Genomic DNA, 26,980 nt, shown 5'->3' with positions numbered 1-26,980 from the left:
GAGTTGTACTGAAAGAGAGAATAATAGGTTTTTTGTGAAGAAAGTAGTAAGTGAAGAGTTGTTCACAATGTCTGTCTGTCCTCTTGAATTTAGAGAGCATTAAAATTGAATAAAAATGAACTATATTGAGAGAGTTTCTTCCATGTGTGCTTTCAGCTCCTTCAGATAGGCACTAAAGAGCTAGAAGTGCAGTCACAATATTAGCAAATATAACAGAGGAGAAAATTGAGAGCTGTCTTTTCCTACAAGTTTTTTCTTTTTTTCCCTCCTTGCAGGAATAGAGCTCTCCTTTACATTTCTGTTATTTGAAATTTAGGAGAGTGGAAATTGGTTGCGTTTACTGGAGTCACTCTTCCTAGGAAACGAAATGGTTGCTGGTATCTCCCCAAGAGAGCACTGCTCTCGCTGGCGCTTGTTTCCTTGGCTGAGTTGTAGATAGGAGGAAGGGACTGTGACAAATTAACCACTCTAAAGCGAGCACACCAGCTAATACTCTGAACTGATGATAGCCCCTTGTCATCTACCTTTTTTGTTGGAAATATTAGGAACAGTGCAGCTATGGGGTTTTGCCTTTTTTTTTTTTTTTAACTACCCAGAGCAAGAAATAAGAGGAAATTAGAAATGGCGGACAGCTTGACATGAACATTTTAGGAGCGAGCATGAGCAGGAAATGCACGCTGACGAGCTGTCCGTGGTGAAGTGAGGGGCCCAGGCGATGGAGCTGGGTGCCTGCAGAGGCTCTGCCACCCTGCTGGGTGCTGCTTTTCGCTCAGGAGCATCAGCTCATGTTGCTGGCAAAGCTGATGACAGTTACAGCTCTGCTAATGTTAACATGTTCATACATTACTGTCTCATTGAGCTTTATCTGCAGGTGTGATTAACAATTCTTTAGGACAGATTGTAGGAATAACTGCGTAATGAACCAGGTACAGTGATGGTAAGCAGATTCTGCTTTATCTGAATCGAGCTAGTATGTCTCCTTCCTTTGCTGGCAGTCTTTATGAAAGCACCAAATAAATCAGTGCTCAGAAAGCCTCCTTACCTCAAGGTTATGTGCTGAAGCAGATATTGGAAAGGGCCTTAAACTCAAGCTGACCAAATTATTTTATACCGTGATTAGGTTAGAATTAATTAATGCTGATTATTTCTCTGTACTAATGAGAGGCCTGTTTGTCTGTTAAAACTAGTAACTCTGTAAGAAACTGGGTAGTTCATCCAACCTTGAGTAGACCTATTCAGTCCTTATGTGGTTTGCTTATTCAAAAACACTGTAAAATCTTGGCAGTTATATTATATGAGGATGGTACGATCCTAGCTCAGGCCTTTGTGCCAGCAAGCAGAGGCTCCAGCCTTACGTAAAGTTGGAAAGTCCAGCTGGACTCTGTGTGGCTGCAGAAGTCCATATGGCAGGATCAGCTCGCATGGTCTCAACCTCTACAAAGCACTCCTCTCAGATAAGTGAGCTGATTTGGTGGATTAATCTAGTAATACCAGAAAGAAAAAAAAAACCCTTTATCTGCAGTGCTGTGAAGTCAGAAGCTTAGCAGAGCCGCACGGTAGGTTTGCTCCAGGAGTGACAGCTATCTCTCTCTTCACAGTGACTGCCCTCTCAAATCCAAACAGTGGGCACAGGCTACGGCACAACCATGGATTGAAAATAATAAACTGTGGACAGACATATGCCATCTAAGTTCCAGGGAGATACACAGATGACACATTCCTCATTTGAAATAGCTACTCTACGGCCTTTTACCTTCAAGCACACTCTGCAGCCTCGGATTTTCAAGGGCAGGAGTTAATTTTATGTCATATACTTCCTTGGCTGTGACCTTGGCTAAACAGCAAGATTTAAGGAAAAGACAGACTATTAGGCTGGCAATGGGCATTTCTTCACTGCACTTTCTCAAAATGTGTTTTCTGCAAACTGAAGCAAAGAATGAGAATATGAGTAGGGACTCAAAACATAGAAATGCAAGTGGTGCTATGCTTTTGCTGCCTTCATTTCTGACTTTAAAAAATGTGCCTGGCTTTCAAGCTCATAAATGTTATTCTTAGATACAAGCTGGAGATCAGATGAGTGGTATTACAAACATAGTGCATACCTTAACCTCGTCACCTTGGCAATGCACATCTTTCAAACACGTGTAGGAAAATACTTCGACAGTACTACATCCCAGTGTCAAACTATTTTTTTCCTAGAAACAACTCAGAGGTACATCTGCATTTTAATAATTTCATTTTCTTTATTGAGTCACTGAAGCAAGAAATTCTAATGAGCCCCCCTCTCAAGATAAGATTTGAATTATTTTCCTCGGAAAGGATAAAAAATGAAAGATCTTAATCCGTATCTTTCATTTCAAATTACATATGGGAAAAAAAATAAAATCCTTTTGTTTTTTACATTAGTATCATCTACCTAGCTTCTTATGTTGCCTTCCAGCAATATCTCTCTATACTTCTAACTCTATCTGAAACACCACCTGAATCTAACTCTCTCCTAATGTCTCTCTAAATGTGACAAGAAAATTTATGTATTTAAGAAGACAATTAATAGGAAATGTAAAATAAGCTGTTCCGTTAGGAAGTAGAGAAGATAAAATTTCAAGGTACTGTTTTATGCAGTTAACAATCCATTTTTCTTTTAAAATTAAATTATTAGTAAATATTAATATTGAACATGTAGAAGCTAGATGGTATTCTTTGTTTTAGTGTCAGGAAAGGCCAGTGTGGAAATACTTTTAACAATAATCTATTTTTCAAAGAGTACTGGGCATCCACTAAATAGAATGTAAACACTTTAAAAAAAAAACCACAAGAACAAATGCTTTTGGAAGTTACTAATCAAATTTGAAAATTGATGGTTAGGTTGTTATTATTTTTGCTCTTGAAGTCTGTTAAGAGTTTTGGGTTTTTTTAACTTTTCATATGAGAAGAAATTGAAACTTTTACAAATTTGAATACATTATTTTATTAAAATGACAGATTATGCACTTTGTCCTAGAGGAATGTAACTGAAACAAAAGAGAGAAATCTAAATTAAAATATAAGCCAAACTAAGGGAATGCAAAAAGGCAAATAGCCTTTAAATCAAACCCAAAACATGCAACAAATGCAAAGTGCTCCATGACCGTGTATGTGTACAGGAGTCTGGCCTGAGCATAATTGTGTTTATATAGTCTTGTGCAGCTGATGTTGCTGAGAAAAAGAAGGTGCCGATGCAGTGAGTATCCAATTAGAGCAGCAGAAGGCAAGGGGGAGTGTGGTGGGGGAGACAGAAAGCTGAACCAGCAGCTTAGATCAATCAGGGTAACCCAGCATTTTTGCTTGGAGCCAGCATCTTTAATTAAAATCCTTGTATTTCTCTAATAACTTTGCATGTTCCTAAGACTTTTTCATTGATTTCAGTTACTTCCCATTTTTTCCTTTGCAGATTTATAGTGCCCTGACATAATTAAAGATTAAGGGAAACAATAAGAGACTGATTAATTGCACACATGTATGAAGTGCCCATTCCACCCTGTCCTTAACAAAGCTTACTGCTATATCACAGTGAAATAGCAGTAGAGATTGACAGTCAGTGTTCTGCCCTCTCCCAGAAACCTGTCCCAGCACAGGGCACGTTTTCTCAAGACCTTTGCCATTCTTGACTGTCCTGACTCCAGCTGTGATAGTTCTGTGCAGCCAGACCATCAGATGTCTTGGGATCTCAGAAAGGGTCAGTAGACGTAAGCGCAGGTAGTTGTGCTGACCCTCAAAAGTCTTGTTTGAAACTTGGGGCCTCAGTTGTGATTAGTGAAGGATGTCCTCACAGTTACGTTGGGTGATGAAAGAAGTATCTGGCACCTAAAATTCCTCTGAGGTCCCAGCCCAGAACTTCTGGATCTCACGTGTGTGGGGGAGCTGCAAGAAGGACATGATGTTGAGGGCTCCTGCTCACCCCTGCCCAGCAGCTCCCCTGTGAACAGTCTCTACAGTAGGTAGCAGGAGGAGGATGTCAGCGTTGCTCTGCTCTTCTCTCTCAGCTTCCAGCAGGGTTGCTCTGTGTTTGTGCTGCCCGTTTGCAGCTACTGCCCAGTTCACTACCATCTGTCCCCCTCGCTCTTCTCAGCACCATCTCAAGCCACGTGTCCCTTGTAGGAGCCACCCACCAGCATTCATCGTCCTGAACATATAGTTTGATTTTTTGGGGTAATATTTACCTTTACATTTCACTCTTTTGGATAGGTCTTGAGTAATAGCTATAAAATCAGTTTGTTGGATTTGGAGGTAAGTTTTTGGGGAAAAAAAAGCTTTCTATCTTTTTAAACCAGTGCAGCTATGTACATTTTCTGTAGGCTTACCACATGATACTGATTATGGAAAGTTGACCTGTTCATTTGTGTGTGTTGGAATCTGAACAATCAGATTGTTTCGGGACTTTAAACAATACATAGTATTGCCTTGTGTTTGTTTTGCTTTGGGGAAAGCCCTTCATTATAAACTGTCTTGGATATGAGTCCTTAAAAACATTCAGAGCCCACTAAGCTCTCTTCTGTCTGGGTGTGTGGTGCCACTGAAGATACCTGGCAGGTCCTCCTCTGAGCTGGACCCTCAATAGCAGCTGTAATGCAAACACAGCATGCTGTGAACCAGAATTTAAATATGGTATGTTGTGGCCTTTTCCTAGAATGAAATGTTGGCATTTCTGTTGGCGTTGTTTGCTTTCTGAGTAAAATAAACAATTAAGAAAGAACAACGACAAACCTTTGCTGTAATTGTAAATTTTGCAAACTACTTTATAACTTCCTAGTCTTCAGGAGAACTCCAAATGTTCCCTGTCCTGAGCAGCATGGTAGAGGCCCTCATTAAACTGGTGCCTACTCGTAAGCAGAGCATGCTTTCTGAAGGCACTGTTCGAGTACTGTGCTGAAAAGGAGGGGCCATAGCCCTCCTGGTCAGTCCTGGTACCGGGGGTGCTCTTGTTTTTTTTTTTAAAAGGAAAACATACTCTGGAATAAACTATTGTAGTCTAAGTTAAGGAATTTTTTTTTAAATGACAATATCTGTAACTTTATACGTTGCACAAACCTTACAGTGCAGCTCTAGAGGAGAGTGAATAATTTAGATTATTTTGTCCTAGCCTAATAGTGTGAAAACTGCTGAAAAGACGTCAGTAAATTGCTTAAATCCATTGCCGTTGTTGGAGCTTGTTTCCCACTGCTGTTGAAGCTACGCAGCCTAGGAAAGCACTATTATCTGCAGCTCAGCTTGGAAGAAGTGTGTAATCCTGCAAATACAGATCTTGGCTCACTAAAAGTAATAGCTCCTGAATTGACAAGACAACCGTGCTTTTTCTAAACAGGCCCGGGGTGGTCAATGTGGTTTGTGGGCACGGACACCAGGCACGGGAGAGGCAGGTCCCTCCTCCCCTCGAGGCAGGGGATTCACCTCCTCAGGCCTTGTTTTTCGGGGAGGCAGCAGTGGAGGATTCCCAGCCAGTGGTATGGGATGTGCTGCTGGGGCTTGGCCTCTTTGTCTTTTCAAAAGTCTGCCAGGAAGCTTCCTCGATGGGGAAGTAATGGTTATCTAGTGATGGCGGACATCTTGACTCCCTCCCAACAGCACCTGGCACCGAGGTGAATAAATTATAATTGAGTTAATTAGGTGGCTCATACTAATTGTCTTCATAGAGGTGCTTTACACCAAAACTTCCCAGGTGTAAGCAAAACATTAAAATTGCTGTGGAGCAACAACAAGGAATGGTTTTTAGCAGCAATCTTGCTGTTGAATGACCATTGTATGCTATCATGTCCTCTTCTCTATTCCTGTTGTCAGCAGCATTGATTGTATCCACCTGAAATTTGGCTCCTTGTCTCTCTGCCTGCAGTGCAATTAAAAAAAAATATATAAAAAAAGGAAATATGCTACTGGTGCACTATAAATTTTAGGGTGTGATAGGTGGGGCAGGGCTGGTGAGGGGAACCCGGACAGTGCGCCTGCAGAACCTTCTGGAAGGGGGCACTGAGCATGTGCAGTGGGGAGGGGCTGCCGCCACCAGGAGGGGTGCAGTGCCAGAGGGGCAGAAAATGGTGGCCGCGGAGCGGCCATTTTAAAAACCAAGGTACGCATAGTCATGAACGGTTACTGTGTAAAAGGGAGGCAGAGGGTTTGGACGGGGCTTCCTTGGCTCGGGGGCCAGCTCCTTGTTTGAGGAGTGACACAGATAAATGTGGAGGATTTAGGTTGTGTGACGGGATGAAATGAATGAGCTCTGCATCTGTGCCTCTCTTCTGATGGCAGGGGGAAGCCTCTGGCAAATAGGTTCCTCAGTAAAGTCAGGATAAATCTAGGCCTCACCTCCCTTTGAGGTGAAAGCAGATCATGTCCAGAGCAAATCAAGGTTCTGTGGACCAATTTCTGAACTGACAGAAAACAATATTCAGTCACCAAGTGAAGTCTTTGTTCATTTTCATGAGACTCTGTCCCTGTCAGCTAATGGTGTGGTGGTAGCATACTGCAACATGTGTTTTGCTTACCACATACCACTGTTTCATATCTCTGTCATAATGTTTCTCAATACTGTTACTTAAACAAACCCTTTTGATCTGTTTCTCTAGCAGTGTTGACAGAGAGTGCATTTAGAGACATTTCCCTTGTTTCTTAAATCACATTGCATAAGGCACAAAAGTGTTTTCTGTCTGGGGGTTTGCCTCTGCTATCAGCAAGATGAAATTACTCTAAAAGTGCATCACTTTCTTCCATAGATCATAAATTATTACTTGTCTTTGTTTGTTTACACTTTAATATCCTAAATAAATATTGTGTATATCAAGAAGCTTTGATATTACCTTAAGTATTTCTAGCAAGTAGTGGGGGGAATTTGTTTTGGAAAGTACTTGTAACAGGGTTACTGATATATTAAATAGTAGAGTCAAGCAGAAAGTTGGATGGAATTTTGTGTTCTCTGGCTTCTTGAAAAGTGTTTTCCACAGAGATGTAATTAAATGCTTTTAACAAAATAAATGGTAAAGGTTAATTACAGAAGTGTAACATCTCTAATTTTATCAAAAGACAGCTGACAGCACAGCTTCCTGGCATTCTGTAGGCAGTGGTTGGTATAATCCTGCAGATATTATTAATTTCTTTTTCCCTAAAATAAAGGTAGGGGCTATAGCCGAATGAGGGGAGGAAGAGGGTCCACTTGTTGACCATTCTTTACACAAGACTAAGCCCTGAGGTACAGTAGTGTGGTACCGCTTAAATCACTGTGCTTTCCAGTTGGTAAAATACAGTTGTTTTTTTTTTCCCTGTGAATGAAGGCTAGATTGTGTTATTTAGAAAATGTTAGTTGTGTTTCCAAATGTGTTCCGATCTGCAGGTTGTATTCTGTTCTGTGATCTCATTGCCAATTTGTCAAATTGGTTGCCATCAAGAACAGCAGATTGCTAGCCTCACTCTGAATTTTGTTCATTTACTCAGTGTTGCTGTTTTTCGTGGGGGAAAACTCACCCAGAACTGCTGGACTCTTCTGTTATTTTGTGGGGCTTTCTTTCATATCCTTCCATCACCTGTTTAGAAAACCTAATAATTTGAAAATAATATTCTGCCTGAATTTCCAAGGGTAAGAGCGCACGCTTTAAAAATTATTCCTCTGCAGCCCTTGAGCGATACGTATGTTCCTAAAGAGGGTATTGTGAAGATGTCCTGGAGGATGTCAGTGGCCAATATGACTGAAGCAATTACCTTAAAAGCTGAGGGTTTTTTTAGCATGCTGTTTGGTTTGTTGTTTTCTCCTCAGCATGCAGCTGAAGAGCTCTCTCCTTAGTTCTGTTTCTGACATGATGATTTTTCCTGCCTCCTTCCAGTAACGAAGACCGTGTGTGCAGAGCAGTGTGATGGACGGTGCTATGGGCCCTACGTCAGCGACTGCTGCCACCGGGAATGTGCTGGAGGCTGTTCCGGACCTAAAGACACTGATTGCTTTGTACGTGTGAGACTTCTCATTTTTCTTGTTGCTGGCAGTCGCGCTGCAAATTCTTAATGCTTTAATCCATGAAATTCACAATTTTGTCTCTTTTAATGTATTGCATGCACACTCTCAGATTTAGACTGCAAATTTTAGCATTTAATGTTTTTCACATTATATTAACATCACTTATCTACTTAATATTACCCATTAACAGATTTATGAGATTTGTAAATACAGATTGGGAACCATTATTATGCTAATCTCTGTGATTTCTATCTTTTACTTTTCTAAAATTAACTTTTAGAGGTGATAGGGAATTTTTAGAAGTATTTATCATTACATTTGAGCATGGCTTTTATTACTACTCTGTGTGCTTTTTGTTTGAAAGTCAAGAATACAATTTAGCTTCTCTGTGAAAGCTGTTCCCTATTACTGCCAGACTTGATTTAAATTCGGCTCTTTTACTGGGCATACTTCTTAGTGGAAATGGAAAGAAAGTGGTTTCCAAAATACTCTACCTCAAATGCATACTACTACAAGTCCTTAGGGTGAAAAGAGGAAAAGGCTAACTTTTTCCTTAAAAAAAAGAGATGACCTGAATATATAGGCCTTTGGGCAAATTTGGCTTGTTTGTAGTCCGTTATTTATAAGAGTGTAAGCAGCTTCAGAACCCAACGCTGATGTCAAAAAAATGTGTAGCTCATCACACTGGGTTGCAGAGACATGTTTTCCTAATGTTTTTAGGGCAAAGCAAACGTAGGCCTAAAGAAGCGTAGGACTAGAACATGCAAAGAGAGGTGGCTTTTCAAAGGTACCCAAGTGATTGAAGGGACAAATATCTACAAAGTTGGGCAGACTTCTTTTAAAATCTGCCGGATAGGATTGGGAGGAGGGATCTTACGGGACGGACAATTGCAGGTATTTTTATAGCGTGGGCAAGTGGATTGTAGTGAACCAGCAAAAATGAATCTTTCCCTGGCTAGACCTGTTCAGATATCATTTGATAGTGGTAGGTGGTGTGCTTCAAAACCACTTTCTAAATGCTCTTCTTTCACTGCTGATGAAAAGCAGTGATGGCCTGACTTAACTGCTAACAAGTTTTGCTACAGCTGTTTTGCGTGGCTGGGGCTTTGCACAAGTAGATATTCAGCACACGTGGAACGCCTGATCCAAAGCTCACTGGAAGTTCTGTCTTGGCTTTGGACTAGAGAGATGGGAAAATAACATTCTTTCCTGTGTCATGTACAATCTAAATAGGAAAAGAGTGAAAATGCAGTTATTGTTCCCTTATATCTGTTGTGGAACATCCTCACAGCTGATGGGTTGATGCGTATCCATTTTCAAAGGTTCAGGACAAGTTATTTGCAGCGTGAGTTCTGTAATACTGCAACCTGAGAGAAAATGAGTTTGACTTTCTGAGTTGTAGCAGTTATGGAAATATGTATGCTGCAAATCAACTAGTGTGTGTGTTCTGATCCAGCAGAGAAGCACCCACGGCTTCATTCTCATTCACTCCTGGCCTAAGAGCAATGTAAAAGAAATTCAGCAGGGGTCTGGCAATTTTCAGGACTAGTCATTACTTGCTTAGTACCCACTGGGTGAAAAGTGTAACCCTTTAGGCTATAGACAACTGCGCTTAGCTTTCAGCTGAGATACACAGCTTTGTTTTTTCCCTGCGTATGTTCTTGTGCTTTCATTCACAGTTTAGCAGCGCTTAGCACCAAATGCTAGAAGTTTGCATATATTATTGAAGCAATTACAAGTGTATACACAGCATTATAGTCATAAATTAAAAGTTCCCAAATCTTCTAGATGAGCTTTTCCTGAGAAGTGCCATCTCTCCGAAGAGTGTTGGTGTGCTTTACTGTATGAATCTGCTAAACTGTTATCAGAGGGCTGTCGTGTACATGATAAAGTCCCTTTTAAGTCAACAGTGGATGTAAAAAATGTGTTGAGGAAACAAACTAAATTAGTATTTATTAATAAGCAAAAGTACAGTTTATGAAGCATTACAAATCCTTTAGCATTTTATGGCAGCTCGCAACAGCATGCTGTTCTAAATATGGGTTTAATATTTCTGGATAAAATTAATCCCTCCTCTTCCATATGTTGCCATATGATCATTTGCATATTCAGTTCTAAAAGCAAGACAATAATCGTCCTCTGACATAACTGCGAGCAAACATGCTAAAACAAAGTTTTAAAGGTGTTCTTATCTTGCATTCAAAACCAAACTGAGTTTAAAACTTGAAATGCATAGGAGGGCCTGGTTGAGTGCCCAGTGGAACCAGAAAAATGACACAACTCTATTTGTAGGGTGGATTTCCATCCAGTTCTTAATAAAGAAGCAACTGACTGTATCTATCTTTGTTAGAAAAAAAAAACACCTTCTAGTGCTATGAGAAACTGACAGTTTTTGTAATACAAGAACCAGAAAAGACAGGATCCAGCAGTATAGCTTAGCTCATGCTCCATATAGGACAGTGCCCTAATCAAGAAACTCCGTTTGTCCCTTTCAGCAGCAGTTTTTGTCCTTCTCCCTTGGTTACTTTATGAGCCTCTCCCTCCTGAAATCCTTTGATATGACAAGTAACCTCCCTCAGTCCTGCTGGTCCCGATTTGAGTGGAGATAAAGTCTGTCAGTAAAAGCAGCAGAACAGAGGAATCTTTCTCACTTTTCTCTCACTTCCAGTCCTGGAGGGGAGGGAACATGACATACGTGTTGGTATACTTCTTGACTCTTTAAAGATTCAGAACCATCTGTATTTGTTACAACCTGGAAAGGAACCAGAAAGACTCATCCCTGGACTAAAACTGCTAAAGCAGCCTGGCTCCTGGAAGATTAGGTTTGTGGGGAGGCAGAATCCAGTAGCATTGGTTGCTTAAACTGCTAGAGGGATCCAAGCCAGGCTACAGCTTTAATATTCAGAAGAAATTTGACATTTGTGGTATGCTTTGTGAATATCACTCCCAACAGTTTTTTACAAGCTGTGGTTAAAACCATAGACACGATATCTGGTGATAAGGAATGTCAAAATCGGTGGGGTTTTTCTATTACTAATTATCAACCTTGCACGGTCAATTATTTTCCCTGCATACCATTACGCTCTTTATCCACACACTTGCCTCTTCATTTGTCAGGGCCCTGTCCTCTGTCAGCTGTGGGTGGCTGAGCTTGAATGCTAAGTGATACAAAGTCCTATTTTCTTTTCTCAATGTGTGAAGCAACTGACCTTGTTAAACTTGCCACTTAGGGAAATGACCCCCTCCTGTGCTAGCTCAAAAGAAGTTCTCATCCCTCTCCCTTTCTGGTTGGGAGTTTCAGTTTTCAGCTGGAGGATGGACTCATGCTGTAAGAAATCTACAGGCTGGACTTTTGAGAAAGTCATTAGCGTTTGTTTGTGGTAAATAGCTGTTCACTCTTGGCAGTTTCAGGCTGTCCTATCGAGTTGTGAATTACTCGATTGCTAGCAGTAACAGTAGTTATGAAACAAATTACGTGTTGTTATGTTTTTGTAGGAAGTGCTGTAACAGTCAGCTGTGTTTCAGATTAAGGGGGCTTTGTGAATCCCCTTTTGTAAGTCATGTGTTTGCCAAGATCTGAGCAAGAAATCCAAGTAGCCAAAGTGAAAGCTAAAAAACTCTGTATCACATTCCTCACTCTTGCAGCAAGTCTGAACAATCAAGACTGTATTTAAAAGTAAAAAACACCCAAAACCGGCTGTATGATTTAATTTGATATTTTCTTCTCCCTTGTTTTGCAGGCCTGTATGAATTTCAATGATAGCGGTGCTTGTGTCACGCAGTGCCCCCAGACTTTCGTATACAATCCCACCACCTTCCAGCTGGAGCATAATCACAACGCCAAGTACACCTATGGGGCTTTTTGCGTCAAAAAATGCCCACGTAAGTGCTGTGTTAGCTGTCTTTCCTGGCAGTGGTGGAAAGTTTGAGTTGCATTTCGGGAGCCTTACAAAACAACGGGAGAATGAGAGCCAAGTGCACAGTGCAATATCTCAGATTACTCCACACGTGCTTGCAGCCTGTAATAACGCAGTCATGTGTAAAGTAAAGGCAGTAACGTTCTGGGTGCTGACACTTTCCAAGTGTCTATGCCATAATGATTTCCTTAAAGAAAGGGAATTCACTAGGTTTCTGTTTTCATGGCCACCACTTCTTACATTCATGCTTTAGATCAGTGTTTGTACATTTCAAAATGAACTGTTAAAATAGTTAGTGGGATTGTAAAAGCTTATAAATCTCTGTTTCAGAAAAGTAACAGTCCACCACCAGGACTACCTGGCACCAAATGCTTTCGTGATACTGATGCCCTTTTCTTAAGTTGGGATAATTATGGCTTGACAGAAAGTTACCATAAATATTTTCTGACCAGTTCTGTCTCAGTGAGGAAAAACTATGCGATCCTGACAACAATACAGTCTTAAAACTCCAGAGTAAAATTAGAGGAGAAGAAGGAGTTAAAAAAAGAATAATCCCATGCACATAAAAACACATGCTTCTGAGATACCAGACAGATGATGACAAGTAGTAGAAAAAATTAGAGGGTCATCACTTACATAGTCTTTGATACTGCTGTTTTAGCTAGAAAAAAAAAAAAGGAGACGGTATTCTTACTCTCCCTTTCCTTCCCACCAAGGTTTACAGTTGGTTTTTTGCATTAATTATTTTATCCATAAAGTACATATAAGGATGGCTAACCTCTAATAAATAGAACCATAATTCAACCCAAACCCAAATCCAAATTTTGAATCTTTGGAGAAGTTCATATTGACAGTAGGTTGAGGCTGTAACTGTCAAGGCTTTTCTGTCTGTAATACAGTGGTGGTTTCATCTTTTTTTGGAGCAAGGTATTTTTTATATATTTTGTTTTTTACAAAACTGATATACCATCCCGTACTTAAGGGATATGATTCTTTGTTCAAATACTTCATTGAACTTCTTTTCTTTTTTTTTTTTTTTTCTTTCTCCCTTTCTTGACAGTGTTAAGCTTTCAATTAGGTAGAATCAATCTATATCCCCTTTGGCAGTTGTTTTACAAGGCAAAACTGAGATGCTTGTCATTGTCTTGTGCAGTGTTTTATCCCAGATGTATATGTTTGTTTGTGTATGGAAGAGGCAGGGCAGAGCATCTTGTTTTATTTCTCTCCAATTACTGTAGCTTTTTTTACTACAAATAATAATAAAATCAAATTGGGGAAGGAGGGAGGGATCAGGCCCGACAGTTCATGAATTTTTGTAAGTCTCCAACAACATGCTTAATTTCATACACTTGTGAAAACGCTGGACATTAAATGTTAATGTTAATGTGGAAGTGCTGAGGTAATTAGTAATACGTATTGACACAGAGTCCAAAAACATGCATCCCAGTATTATTCAGACCAGTGCTTCACTTTCTGCCAATATCTTCTTTTTCTTTTCAGACAACTTTGTGGTAGATTCCAGCTCCTGTGTCCGTGCATGTCCGAGCTCCAAAATGGAGGTTGAAGAAAACGGTATTAAGATGTGCAAGCCCTGCACTGACATTTGTCCTAAAGGTAGGCACTAGTTTAGTATAAATAGCCTCCGTTTACCCAGAATCTTCCTCCTCCTTTTTAATTGTCTAAAACATAGACTAGAAGTTTTTTTGGTGATAATGCTGTTGAGAAGACTGAAATCTATAGGTTACTTTGCTGTCCCAAGCTCCACTAGGGACTTTCTCCTCCCTGCTTGAAGCTCTCAGGAGCAAAGCGCCGTGAGTTTTCCCACATGGGCATGTGCCACTTTTCAATCCTAGTGGAAGCCATATCTGGAAGGGAATTCACAAGGAAGCTGCTGTGGTTAAGTTCACAAATCCACCAGGGCAAAGGGGACCTCTTGAGCTGGCAGTGTTAGGATCCCTCAGTTTCTGCAGTGAGTAGTGCACAAGCAAATGGTATGGCCATCAGGCTAGTTTGAGCTAAGTTATCAACTATCTGTTTATGGCTGGCTTAAATGGGATCTTGTGTGGTTCACACTTGCCTTTGATGCAGTGTGAAACACCGTAACCTGTGTGCCAGGATGTCCTTCTGGGGCAGGTGCTTTAGCTTATTGTTTGTTTTAAATTGGCACATGCTTCTTCAGGGATATGGGTAAAGGGTGCCGTTTTAACATCTACCTGCTCTTTTATCTCTGAAAGAAATGAAGACTGGTGTCTAGAAGGCCAACATGTTCTGATTCAGTAATTGCTTTTCCTAGTTCTTTACACAAACTCCTTGTTTTGGCAGCATGTGATGGCATTGGAACAGGGAGCTTAGTGTCAGCGCAGACGGTGGATTCCAGCAACATTGACAAGTTCATAAACTGTACCAAGATCAATGGCAACCTTATCTTCCTTGTTACTGGGATTCATGGGTAAGTGACAAAATGTTAAGATGTTATGTCATGGTGCCGGCTGAAACGAATTGTGTCCTGAGATCCTCAGTACTGGCTTACAATAATGGCTGGTTAGAGAGTAGAAGGGAGAAGGGGAAGTTACCTTCCAGTAGTTTGTTTTAAATTTTGTATGACCAGCAGTCTGATGTGCAGAATACACAGAGAGTGTGCCTCAGCTAGCATAAATTGTCATAGCCTGGGTGGCTGTCACTGCATATACATGCAAAAGCGCTGCCCTCTTGTCAATCAGTTTTGAAATACATATTCAAGTTTCAATTGCAGACATATGCGAAACTCACTGGTATTTAAATCCAGTATTTTGGTTTAACTATCAGTATATTTTGAATAAGTCTTAGTAACGGTGGAAGATGTGGAGGTACAGAACCAGTACTTAAAAGTCTCACTCTTCCAAATGGAGATATGCCAGCCAGATAACTAGTGCCTTGCTGTTTATAGTTTGGTTATACTATGTGTTTGCCATTGTAGCAGAGGTGAATGCACGGTGCAAATGCTGCAAGGGTGGGATGTGTCCAGGGAAGACAGACAGAGATACGCTGTTTTGATAGTCAGGCGAGGTCCAACGCCTCGCTGCCAACTATTTTCTTTCTTGCATTGTGTTCTTTCTGTTATTGAGAGAACACACATATATTATTGTATCATCTTTTTAGTTGAAGCCTTCATGTTTTAATGAGCCATGATGAATTTCATGTGACACTTTAAGGTATTTCTGGACCTGTTAAAATGAGAAAAATCCTTGAAATGCACAAATAAGATTAGACCCTTTTGCCCCTTTGTTGTGTTAAGCACGCAGATGTTTTGTGGTACACTGACAGTGTAGAGTACTTAATTGCTTCTACCACTGCGTAGGCTTCAGATTTTTAACTTGCTTTTTGGGTTTCTTGGAGCTTTCAACATTGCTTGCCGCTGGTTATCAAGATTTGGTAACTTAAATACAGTTCCCAAACCAGCTCTGTGTTTGTGGCTTTATGACATAGTTGAAAGTATGATTAATTGATCTGAAATAGAATTCCAGCATGAGTAGTGCCAGCAGATTTTTCTTCAGTCTTTCTATAGATTCAGATATGTTGACGTTATGACGAAGTGGTTGACGCTAGGCTGCCTGGCTCAAATTTCCCTACTAGGTGAGGTGGAAAGAAACGACCCGTTTCCCTGATTTGATAGAGTGAATGGTTATAATGCTTCACCTGCAGCTTGACTCCAGCCATGAGAAAGACAGTTGAACATCCACCTCAGAGGGACCTTACAGCTCAGTGGTTCTCAAAAAGCCAGCAAATGTGAGCTTTGACTGTGTTGTTGGTCTTCTCATCTCTCTGGAAGGGAGTACAGTGTGAAAGGTGACTGTAGCCTAGGGAGGAAGAAGGGCTTTGGTTCAACTGGTTTAAGGAAATGCTACTTTGAACTTGGTGAAGCTCTGGAACAGGTCACACAGGAGTCAGTGCTCAGGCCATCACACTTTCTGATGTGGTCAAATGACCAACTGAGAGGCTGGATGTAGATACATTCAGTCTCACAGGATGAGAAGTATGCTAGTACGTATAAGATAAGCAGCTACAGAACTTGAGCAATTTTGTGTGGATTATTCCAGTGCATTACATGAAATGTAATTTTGAGTATTAAAACTGCTTTTGTTGCAGAAGTTGTCTTAACTCCAAATTTACAAGATTAAACCGTTAAAAATAATTTAAAAACTCATTTAAAAATCTGTCTAAATTAAAGGGACTGAAACCAACCTTGAATAAACCCATATTTGTCTCAAAAATATTTAAATTATGGACTATAAAGAAGAAGGTTACAATACTTCGTTCTATTTTAATAGAGGAATATAAGCCTAGGATACATAATTCTGGAACTATGTGGCACTTTGTCTTCTCATTCTTCACTCCAGCCAACCTTAAGTATGAGGATGCAGAGTTCTGCAACCCTAAAGTTTTCCACAGTGTAAATTGCAGTCTAAATTTAGAATCTATTAAAAGAACATAAGATTTGAGAATTAATTAAAATAACTTGGTATTTCTGGAACAGCTTTTTGTTTAAAATTTCTGTTAAGTTTTGTAAATCAATAATACAGAAAGGAAATTTTTAAAATGGCAGTAGCTACACAAGCGCTTTATAAATGGACAATATGGAGCAACAACAAGAACACATATTTCCACTTGAACTTTAAGTTAACTTCTTTTATGAATTTGTTTACTCAGAGTGAACTGCAGCTTTTAAAAGTACGAGTTTTCAGTGTTTCAGATTGTAGGGACTTAGTTTAGCTGTCTGTGGGGAACTGAAAGACTTTTTACAGTGTCAGAGAATAACTTCAGAGAAAGACACTGAGTGGGCTTTTTTTGTTAGTTTTCATTGGGGACTGTGCTATTACAGTTGATCCCGTCGTATTTTTGCTTCTGTGATTCTGTAGGCTGTCTTTCTCTTTCCTGGGTACTTGAACTTCACATCTCTGTGAATTTGTGATAATTGTAGACAAACTATGTGTGTGTGTATATATATATATATAAATAAAATTATGAATTGTTTGGATGTACAATTATGCATATTAGTTTATATATAAATTAAGTAATTATGACTTTGCTTTAATTAGTGTCCAGAAGTTAAGCAGCATGAAGGTAGACCTCAATTTTAGTGAGTCAGTAGTATGCATTCTTTTAAGATAATGTTCTGCTGAAGTGTATGGATAAAGTGATCTTCATTACGATACATAGCTGCTGCCTGAGACAGAAAACACATTGGCTGGAAAGTTGTTAAGGCCTGTATACCTCGAGTGCAGCCTTCTCTCTACTGTTTCCTTCTGATTGGGATGGAAGGGATGGGATATACCAAGGAGGGACAGCCCCAGGTAGCAGCAAATGCTGCATCTGTCTTCCCCCCACCCCAGCTTGCAGCGGGAGCAACAAGCTCTCAGTGCCCACCAGCTTTTTATCTTTGCTTTAGTTGTCCATCTTCAGTTTCGCAGTAAGCTGAAACTCTCATTCTTGGAGCTGTAAAATTCAGCTGTGCCTGTTCTACTGAAAAATCTTGGCTCTGCTAAGATGACTGCATTATTCTACAGTTTTACGTGTTGATAAAACATATCAGATATTTGATTGTTTAAGGGGTTTAAATGTATATTTGTATTTTTAAAGGCTACTTTATCTTAGGATTTGGAGGAGAAATTCTGTAACCTCATGTTTTCTACCATCAAGAGTTTTCCCTTTTTAACAGTAATCCCTTTTAAAAGGGAAGTACTGTGTTTCTGTTAGGTTGTCAAAACTTGTTACCTAGTTTTCTGAGAGCCTGCATTGTTAAAATTAAGTGTATTTGATGTTCCTGTGGTCCACTGGGCTTTATGTTAAGGTTCAAGAACTCATTTTGTTGCTGCTAATGTATGGTCACCTCCAGGATGGTTACAAGTGACCCTATCAGTCTGTCACCACATAGACTTGTGAGGTTTGTCCCCAAAGACAGTCTGGTTGATTACCTGCATGTTCCAATTCCCAGAATGATGTCTCTTGGAAAGCAGGAGGAGGAGAAGTGGAAATGCATGTTCCATATCTACGGAGGATGTTTCCTAACCTCAGAAAACCCACAAAAATACCATAACATGGTGTTATGGAAGGGTTCTTAAAGGATTTTTGTTTGGGTTAAGCTTCTAATTAGCTTCTTAAATAGTTGGAGAGTCTTTACTCATTTAAAATTAGGGGGAAAAGAAGTTATTTACCAAATGATGACACTCTCAAAATCAAGGTCAGCTTTGTCTTTTTACACTGTTGCATATCTAACTTTGAGATTGTAATGTTTGGTGGGAGTATTTTACTTCTCAAGTGACAAACCTGATTGGCAAGGACCTGTGCTTTTTGATGCTCCCTGTTCAACACCTTCTAAAAAGTGTACCCTTTTTAATGCACGTGTCAGGAACTCCTGGCACACTCTTAGTTTTGTTTTGCTTATAGCTTGTCATTCGTTTCAGCAGCAGTTTTTTAGTCCTGGTAGTATAGTATTGCAATTGTACCATTTGAGCTAGTATTACTGTAAAAAATGTTGAAAATTAATCTTTCGTTTAAAGAGGTCACCCACGGTTGTTTAGAATCCCTTAATTTTAAAATGGCGTAAATATTTCTAAAATATTAAGAAGTGAAGCTTAAAGATACTAAACACCATTATTTTCCTTCAAGATGACATGCAAGAACTTAGACACAGGTTCTGCAGGAACAACAGTCTGAAGAAGCTGGAAATAATCTGAAGAAATCTGGTGTATATGCTACATAAAAGCAAAGTGTTGACCCCCTGAATACTGCTTTCTACATGGTATGACTTTGAGAACCTGATCTTTTTTTAATTTGGAACATCGCATTTTGTGCTTTTAATCTTTCAGAGACCCGTACCACACAATCGCTGCAATTAATCCAGAGAAATTAAATATCTTCCAAACAGTGAGAGAGATAACAGGTAAGCCACTTCTGATTTCATTTAATTTGAACTTCTCACTTTGCATTTATTGTTGTCATTTGTTGTGTTTCTGAAGAACTCAAAGTGTTTTTTTTCTTTAAGCTCATGACTCTGTACATCTGATTAAAGTTTAATACCCAACAATTGCAATATCAGTTGATATTCACAAGTGCGTTCTCCTTTGCTCGTGAACACAGAATGCCCATTATGTTTAGGGTACACAAGCATCAGAAGTCCAAGACCTTACTGTTAGGCGGGCGAGGGTTCTTGCTTCCGTGCTAGCAAAGTGGGACAAGTGTTGCAAGGGGGGACACCTAGTGAGGATAATGGTGCTGAAATGTGGGAAACCATTGCCTTCATCTGAAAGCATTTGAAAAATGCCTTGGAAAAAAACAGACAAGCCAATCTGTTTCTGCAGGTACCTCTCTTGGTCTAACAGAAGAGGCTGTTGCAAATTAGCTTCTTTAATTTAAAGACAAATGTCTAATGTGTGGGGTGGTAGTCTCTCCCATCTTTTGTGACTTTTCAGTGGGGTCATATAGCTAGAACTCCATACTTTGATTTCTTGCAGCTTGCTGCTTCTTGTTTCACTGGGAGGGGGACAGGGAGGAAGATTCCACAGCTTTGAGTTCTCGTTTGATTGCTGACTATGTATAGATAGGGAAACACAAAAACCAGAAGTTCTATTTCATGCACAGAAAAAAAGATCTTTGGACACTACAACGTGATTGTAGCTGGGTGGAGCTCAACAAGTGTTTGGCATTTGAAATGAGTTCTCTCCCACGTACTTCACCTCTCAGAGTCGTATATTTCAGCAAACCAGTGGGATTAAAAATGAAAGTAAGGTCTAAGTCTCTCCCTAATTAATGTCAAAGATAATCTGACATCTGCATGTCTGTAATTTGCCGTTCTTAAGCGCACTGTCTAATTGACAGTCTCAGCTCTGTTGCTTAAGTGGAATTACCCTTGTGCTTAAAGATGTACTGCATTTCTGTCCAGCGCTGAATCAAAATCATAGGGAGCTGCACTCTGTAGAGGTCTGTGTAACACAAAGTAATTAGTCCCACGTACTTGTGCAGAGAGTCCTCACACACACACTCAGAAACGAACGGAAGTTCTTTGTTTTAGGAAAGTCTCTTCATCTTTTAATGAATTGTGATGGATCCCTCAACTTCTGTTGTAAGTCTCTAGCACATTTTAAAATGCAATGTTCTTCATTCAGGCAAATCTTCATTATTGCTACTGCTGCTGTTTAGGAAAGGCTTGGAGGCCTGCAAGATTCCAGCCTGTGTTCAGGTTCCCCCTCACTGTGGCTGTTCAAAGTTGATGTAATGCTGCTGTGACCAGTCCTCCATTGCTTTCTTGGAGGAGGCAGTGGTGAGCAGCCTGATGAATTCCAAGACATTAGTCTGCAGCATTCATTACCTATTTATTTCTTTTTGTCAAACCAGCACTGTCTGTCATTTATAGGCTAAGGCCTGTGCTAACTCCTGTATGTGATAAAGCAGAAATCATTGACATTCCTGTGCTTGCCTTTTTCTCTTTCAGGGTACTTGAACATACAGTCGTGGCCTGAGAATATGACAGATTTCAGGGTGTTTTCTAACTTGGTTACTATCGGTGGAAGAGCTCTCTATAGGTAAGGTACTTCCTCTGTTGATGGAATCTTTTTTAATTAGTATTCAATGATCCTTTGTTCAGTAGCACACAATGCAACATCCTTTGGGAAGGGCACTGTAAACTGATGTATTTTTCTCTGTTACCAAGGTATTCATTAACAGTATCTTTGCTAATCAGTTATTTATAATGAGTAATACCTTTTGAACATAATTATTTAAAAAAAAAAACCCACAAAACAAAAAACCGTTTTGTTTTGTTGCTGTAGCTGTGAATTAATTATCCGGAAAGTACATTTTATGGTTTAAAATACCTTGTGAATGTGAAACGTAACTTGAAAGATATTGATAGTAGAACATAGCCGCACAATCAGGAAGTTTATATGAGTGCAATTGGAAGTGCGGGCTCCTGTACCCAAAGAACAGTGTGGTCTTAAGAAGTGGTAAAAGGTTAAGTAGATGGAAGAACTCTAATATCACTGAGGTACCTTGCAGATGGGGTGTACATTAGCTCTCTACTCCCATTTTTACAAGAGATGTTTCCATATGAAAACTCTCTTGGAGGAGTTGGATTGAAGAGAAGAAAACAAGGTGAGAAATAATGGGGGAAATACAAGAAGGTACCTGACTGATACATACAGCAACCTGTGGTTCGCATTATGTAAATGTAGTAAATCAGTCATGGGATTCTGCTGGCATCTTAAACAGCAGCCCAAGCAGTGTATGAATAGCAGTGAAACCTTGACATTGAATTACAGCCCTGCATTCTGTTTGGAAGTAGCAATTTTTATTTGAAACAGCTGGAAAACAATTATAATCATTAAAATACAATAACTTAAAGGATGCCCAGAAAGTGGATATTGTCTTCACTAATCGTCAGTCATAAAAGATGTGCAGTCATTTCCATGTTACACAGACAATCATTTACCATTTGATGAAGAAAGGTGATAACCACATATTCCAACAAAAGAAAAATGAAATGTAGAAAGTGAGCTGGAAAAATTCCCTTGAAAATAACAATTTCTTCCTGTGTTACTATAAATGACATTAATTTGATGCTTGACAGAAGATGTTGTTATGTTTTGCATGACTTTGTCAGTTTCTCCTTAGCATATAAACTATCATGGCATTAAATCTGATGAAAAAAAAAATCTGGATTTTATTCTGTTTTCTCAACAGTACTTTATCTCAAAAAATATTTTAATGGTTGAAACGGAAGTAGTTGAGCAGTTCTGCGGACCCACTTGGCCTAGTGCTGCAAGCATCACGGCTTATGGTATCGCAGTTCTTACAGGACTCATAAGTTTTTAGACAATAGAACTGAATGTTGCCCCATAAAATATTTGTCTCACCCCAAAAGAAAAGTTTTCTGACAAAATTTAAGTTTTGCCGGAAAGAACATCTTACACTAGGAACGAAATCTAGTGGGAGGTTCCCAACCAGCTCTAAGTACTTCTGCCTTCTGGAATTAATTCCTGATTTCTCTTACTTTTGTTTTCATCACAGTGGCCTTTCTTTACTCATCCTAAAACAACAAGGCATTACCTCTCTGCAGTTTCAGTCTTTGAAGCAAATCAGTGCTGGCAACATCTACATAACAGACAACAGCAATTTGTGCTACTACCACACTGTCAACTGGACCAGCCTCTTCAGCACACCCAGTCAAAAGACGGTGATCCATCGAAATAAAAAGGCAGAGAACTGCAGTAAGTACTGCTGCTGAGTGCAGATCTTCTTGTCGATGATTGGCTCGCTTAGGGGTAGGTGGTACGACAACTGACAGGATACAGTGCGGTGAGCAGGCCAGAAACTTGACTGATGTCTCTTGGAGCTCCAAGGACAGCAGTGGAGCTGTGATCATTTGCAGAATCTAAGGATTTGGCCCAGTCTGCCTCTGAGCAGATTTATAGGCAAATGAAACATTTTGAAGTGTGAACAAATGAAGAAGAGGAAGTATGCTGCCTTTTTACCATGACATGAACTTCCCATATTAGAGATCCGGTTACACAAATGGGAATTCTGAAGGGCATCAGTGTGGAGTGAATGTAGCGTTCATAAAAGGCACTGATTTTACAGATTTACAAACAAGGGCTCTTTCCTTATGGAGTGAGATTAGCATCTTTTGCTTCTCTTACCCTGCTTCACCGAAGTGAAGCTGTCTTAATCCAGAAAGGTGAATTTTAGGACTGTTTTTGATCACTAGGTTCTTCCTTTCTGTACTTGACCTGTCTGATGAGGGAGATGACTTTTAATTGGGCCTAATTGTCTTTCAGGAAAGCTTACATACCAGTACTTGGACTGAGATCTTAGTACTAAATAGCAAATGAACACTACGTAGCATATTAAAACAATTTGGTTATGCAGAAATCAGGCAGCACATTGCATGGATACGGTGCTATTGTAACAGCAATACAGTTCATTTTAAGCATCTGTAAGACTGCTAGCAACAGAAGAAGTTAATGAGGTTGCTGTATATTTATGTGATGTTTCTGGGTTTTGTGCTTTGACCAGCCGGAAAGGTTTACTTTGGGTTTTTTCAGGCTCTGGTCCAGCTTGTAATTTAATGTAGTGTTTGTTTTACCTTTTTTTTTTTTTTTTTCCTTTTTCTCCTTCTTCCTTTGAAGTACTATTCTGCTATGCTTTGAGAGAATTTGTGGCTGTGCTTATCACTGTAGTAGGAGTCTACCTTCCAGTGTTAGGTGAAACACAACTATACATTAATCACTGCTGCTCAGTTATTTTTCTAATCTCTTCTACCATGTAGAAGCAACATGAGGTGTATAGTCTCATTTGGTAGGTCTCTGTGTGGTTTTGTTTTGTAATTGTTATTATTTGGCTATTTCTCTACATACAAGTTTAAAAAGTGAAGGTTAAAGAAATGCCTCTTGCTGTTGATATAGATAGTTTAATTGTGATTGTGCCTGAGGGTGTAGAGGAAAAGGGTTGTTTTGCAACTTCCAGTGGACCACTGTCCTCTTTTAAACTGCAGCATACTTTATCCTGTGATGTAAACATTCTGTTATGTGAGACAGAAGGATGTGTTGAACAGAACTTTTCTTGGCAGAAGTTTTTGTGTACGTTTTTAAAAAATACGTCCTTGGCATAGGCTGTGATACTATGGATTAGACCCTTACACTTGGTAGAACATTTTGTAGGAGAAATGCAGTGTCTTCTGGTACTTCTGGGGTGAGGAAGTGCACGAGGGTGTCCTGCGTGTTGAACAGCTTCATGCCCTGGTGATCTTCCCAGCCAAACACTGACAAAGGCATGAGTAAATTAATCCAGATAGTTCTCTGTGAGAGTACCGTAGCTCTCTTGGTCATCCAGAGATGATCAAAGACAGGATGATAATGTCACGTGGGAATTAAGTGTTGATGAAGTGTCCAAGAATAGTCCTGAATAATGAAATTAGTTAACCAGTTACAGCACAAAGACAACTGTGCAATCTCTATTTTCAACACACCCAACTTTATCTTGTTCTAGGTTAGCTTTAGTTGCTCAACATCCATGAGCTCTGTATCATCATCTTAATGGCTTCTGTCCTCTTTAAATTTTTTCCATCTCAAGGCTTTTTCTTTGCTTTGATCTCTTCTGAGGGTGAATATTATTTGAACATTGAATAAGATCAGCCTTGCAAGGGAAACGCTTGCATTTTTTGGCACCATCAGCTCCTTAGAAACTTGGAGGAAATCTCCTGACTTCCCATGAGTGACTAGTGCCTACAGTCTTGCCAGCTAGAGCATTTGTAAGAGGCTTGTAGTTCCAGTATGCAGACTCTTTTTTTTCTGCCTCCACACAGAGTGCCTACTATGAAAAATGGTATATTATTTGAGAAATAAAAATATTGCCAAGAAAGAGAATCGCATCTGCCCAGGGATGGTGGATTGCTAGTTGCTTTTGCCTGTACCGGGGTTGGCATTTAATAGGATGGTGGGGAGGAACCTAGTTCTGTGCCAGCAGTCGAGTAACAAGTGTCTTCTGTATGTCATGACAGGAAGAATTAGCCCTTTGAGGTTTCATGTAAGGAATTTCTTGGCCTGACAGAACCAAATCTATCTGAAGAAGCACAAGATCTTGATGACCATGCAAGAATCAGTAGGGTTGCATTCCAAGATCCTAGGTGACATCTTGCTGTGAGATACGTGAACCCGTGAACCTTCCAGAGAGCACAGGTTTCCTCTCTACTATATAAAAACTGCTGACTATGGGAGAAACATCTTCCTTTCGGTGCTCTTTGACATTTTCTAACAGGAGATTAGCAACAGCTGACTGATAATGATGCATCATTTAATGAAAGAACGACCAACTCTCTTCCATTCCTAGGATTTAGTATAAAAATCAACTGTAAGAGGGTAGAACATAGGCCCCATGTCTTGTACAGTAATGCTTCCTCTTTGCTTCAAACTCTCTGTAACTTACACTATGTTAGAAGACAATGGAAAACCACTCAGAGTTGAACTTTGTAAGGTATGTTTCCCTCCATGGAATAGTATCTCTTTTGTTTCACTGATTTGAGACTTGGGGACATAGCTGAACACAGTAGTTTGGAAGATCTTCCCATAGTAGTTGTCAGGACTCCTTTATCAATACCTCTTTGGCCTTTCCTGTGATCATTACGTTTGAGTCCCTTTGGAGGAACCGCAGCTACTGAAACATGGGCTTCCAGGGCAGATGAAACTTGGATGTACTCTCCCATCATCCTCGTGCACTACACGTCTCGTCACTACATTTGCACACAAAGGGAAAATGTAAACTTTATTTGACTTCTAGCTTGTTGAGGATTTGTTATAATCATTTTCCAGGAACAAAAATACTCCTAAAGATATTTTATGAAGTCTAACACCAAGGGAATCTTCATGAGGAAAATAAATCACGTTCATTGCATTTTAAGAAGTCACAGTGTAAGCTACAGGACCAAGGAGTTAGTTCTGAAAATGGACTCTAACCTGTGTTCATTAAATGGACTGTATTTAATGAACGCAGGCTAGGGGCCAAGTTACTCCCACCAGATGGCAGTGTCTTAGCTGCCTTCCTGAATCCTAACAGGCAACAGTGGTGTTCTCTCTCTATGCACGTCTCTCTGAATGAATTAATTAGTGTTTTGTGGCCTTTTGAGAGTCAGCATTAGATGAGAAGAGCTATCCTGCTGCTTCTGCTCTGGCTGTCAGTCAGCACCTCTCTGGAGTTAAATGGGTTCTGCTGCAGGTTAGATCTCGTAACTAAAATCTTAACAGTTGCTTGGAGTAAGGCAGAACTGTTCCTTAGAGCCAGATGCATTTCTCCAGCATCCGCTGAAACATCTGTGATTTTCAGGACAAGCCAACAGGCTGGGATTTAGGAGAGTTTTCTCTGAATCTTCCACTACCTGGACGCTTGGGACCTGAGGGCAAGTCTCTCGGGGTTTCCATGTCTGCCTTTGAGTTATTTTGCCTGTTCTGGGCCCTGATCCTGCAGATGTGTGGGCGTATGCCCATGCCTCTCTGAGTGATGAATAAGACTAATCAGAATGGGGAAGGGAAATGTGTAAGTAAACATTTGCAGGATTGAAATACACCTTCTATGGTAGAGATACGTCTACTTGCATGGTAACTAGCAGGGTGTGAACTGTTAAAAAAATGCCCAAGCAAGATGGTTTTTTACATGGTCTCCAGTGAAGAAACCAGTCTAGACCATGCTAATTATTACAGCCACTCTTGGGTGTGTTTATTATTATTATTATTCCATCGTATATTTTGAGTCACTATGAGCTTGTGTTTGCTTTCCTCACTACCTGGTGTTTGTTAATGGCTTAAAGCAAGTTATGGCAAACATTTAATACCCATGGGTAGGTTTTCTTAAAAATTGTGTAAGAACTTCCAAAATCTAGTCAGCATCATATTTAAGTGATTTTTAGGATATATCACAAGATGGCAATATCTTTTCCATACTATTCAATGCTGTGTTCAACTGAGCACAGAAGTCAGTGAGGAAATATTAAAAAAATTGCTGAGGGAACAAAATATTTGTTGAAAAGTTCAATCTATAGTGATGCTTCATCTTTGAGATAACATTGACATTATAGGGTTTGGCAGAAATCTGATTTTTTTGTTGGTTTTTTTTTTTCCCAATAAGGAAACACACGAAATATACTTTATATTCACAATACCATCAATAATTTCATCTTGCTATTTCTGCCACTTCTTAACAATATGTCATAGTTCAGCCCCAATTGGGACCAGACTAAGCAGTCTCTTTCTCACTCCCCCCACACTCCCAGAGAACAGTGAGAGATGATATAAGAAAAAGGCTTGAGGTTTGAGATAAGGAGAGGGAGAAATCCTTAAAGTTACTGTCACGGGCAAAACAGACTCGACTTGGGGAAAACTATTCATTTATTACTAAAACCAAAGCAGGATAATGAGAAAAGGAACAAGATAACCTCCCCCCACCCCTCCCTTTTCCCAGGCTTAACATTATCTCCACCACCTTCCCCGCCTCGAGCGGCACAGAGGGGAAGAGGGAACGGGGGTCACAGTCAGTTCATGACGCGTTGTTTTACGCCACTGCTTCATTGTTG

The 26,980-nt window shown here is 39.9% G+C and overlaps 1 protein-coding gene across 1 annotated transcript in view; it reads left to right on the top strand.

Moving 5' to 3' along the window:
- Nucleotides 1–26,980, top strand: part of ERBB4 (erb-b2 receptor tyrosine kinase 4) — a 395,635-nt gene that overhangs the window by 199,656 nt on the left and 168,999 nt on the right. The window contains exons 7-13 of the mRNA XM_086751200.1: nt 7,845–7,963; nt 11,713–11,854; nt 13,390–13,503; nt 14,212–14,338; nt 18,735–18,808; nt 20,357–20,447; nt 21,931–22,130. Coding sequence (XP_086607326.1) covers nt 7,845–7,963; nt 11,713–11,854; nt 13,390–13,503; nt 14,212–14,338; nt 18,735–18,808; nt 20,357–20,447; nt 21,931–22,130 — 867 coding nt within the window. The remainder of the gene's footprint in view (nt 1–7,844; nt 7,964–11,712; nt 11,855–13,389; nt 13,504–14,211; nt 14,339–18,734; nt 18,809–20,356; nt 20,448–21,930; nt 22,131–26,980) is intronic.

Source organism: Chlamydotis macqueenii, chromosome 6 (genome assembly GCF_036417535.1).
Source record: "Chlamydotis macqueenii isolate bChlMac1 chromosome 6, bChlMac1.mat, whole genome shotgun sequence".
Lineage (NCBI taxonomy): Eukaryota > Metazoa > Chordata > Aves > Otidiformes > Otididae > Chlamydotis > Chlamydotis macqueenii.
The sequence above is the reverse complement of the archived record's forward strand: the minus strand, read 5'-3'. Positions and strand labels throughout refer to the sequence as shown.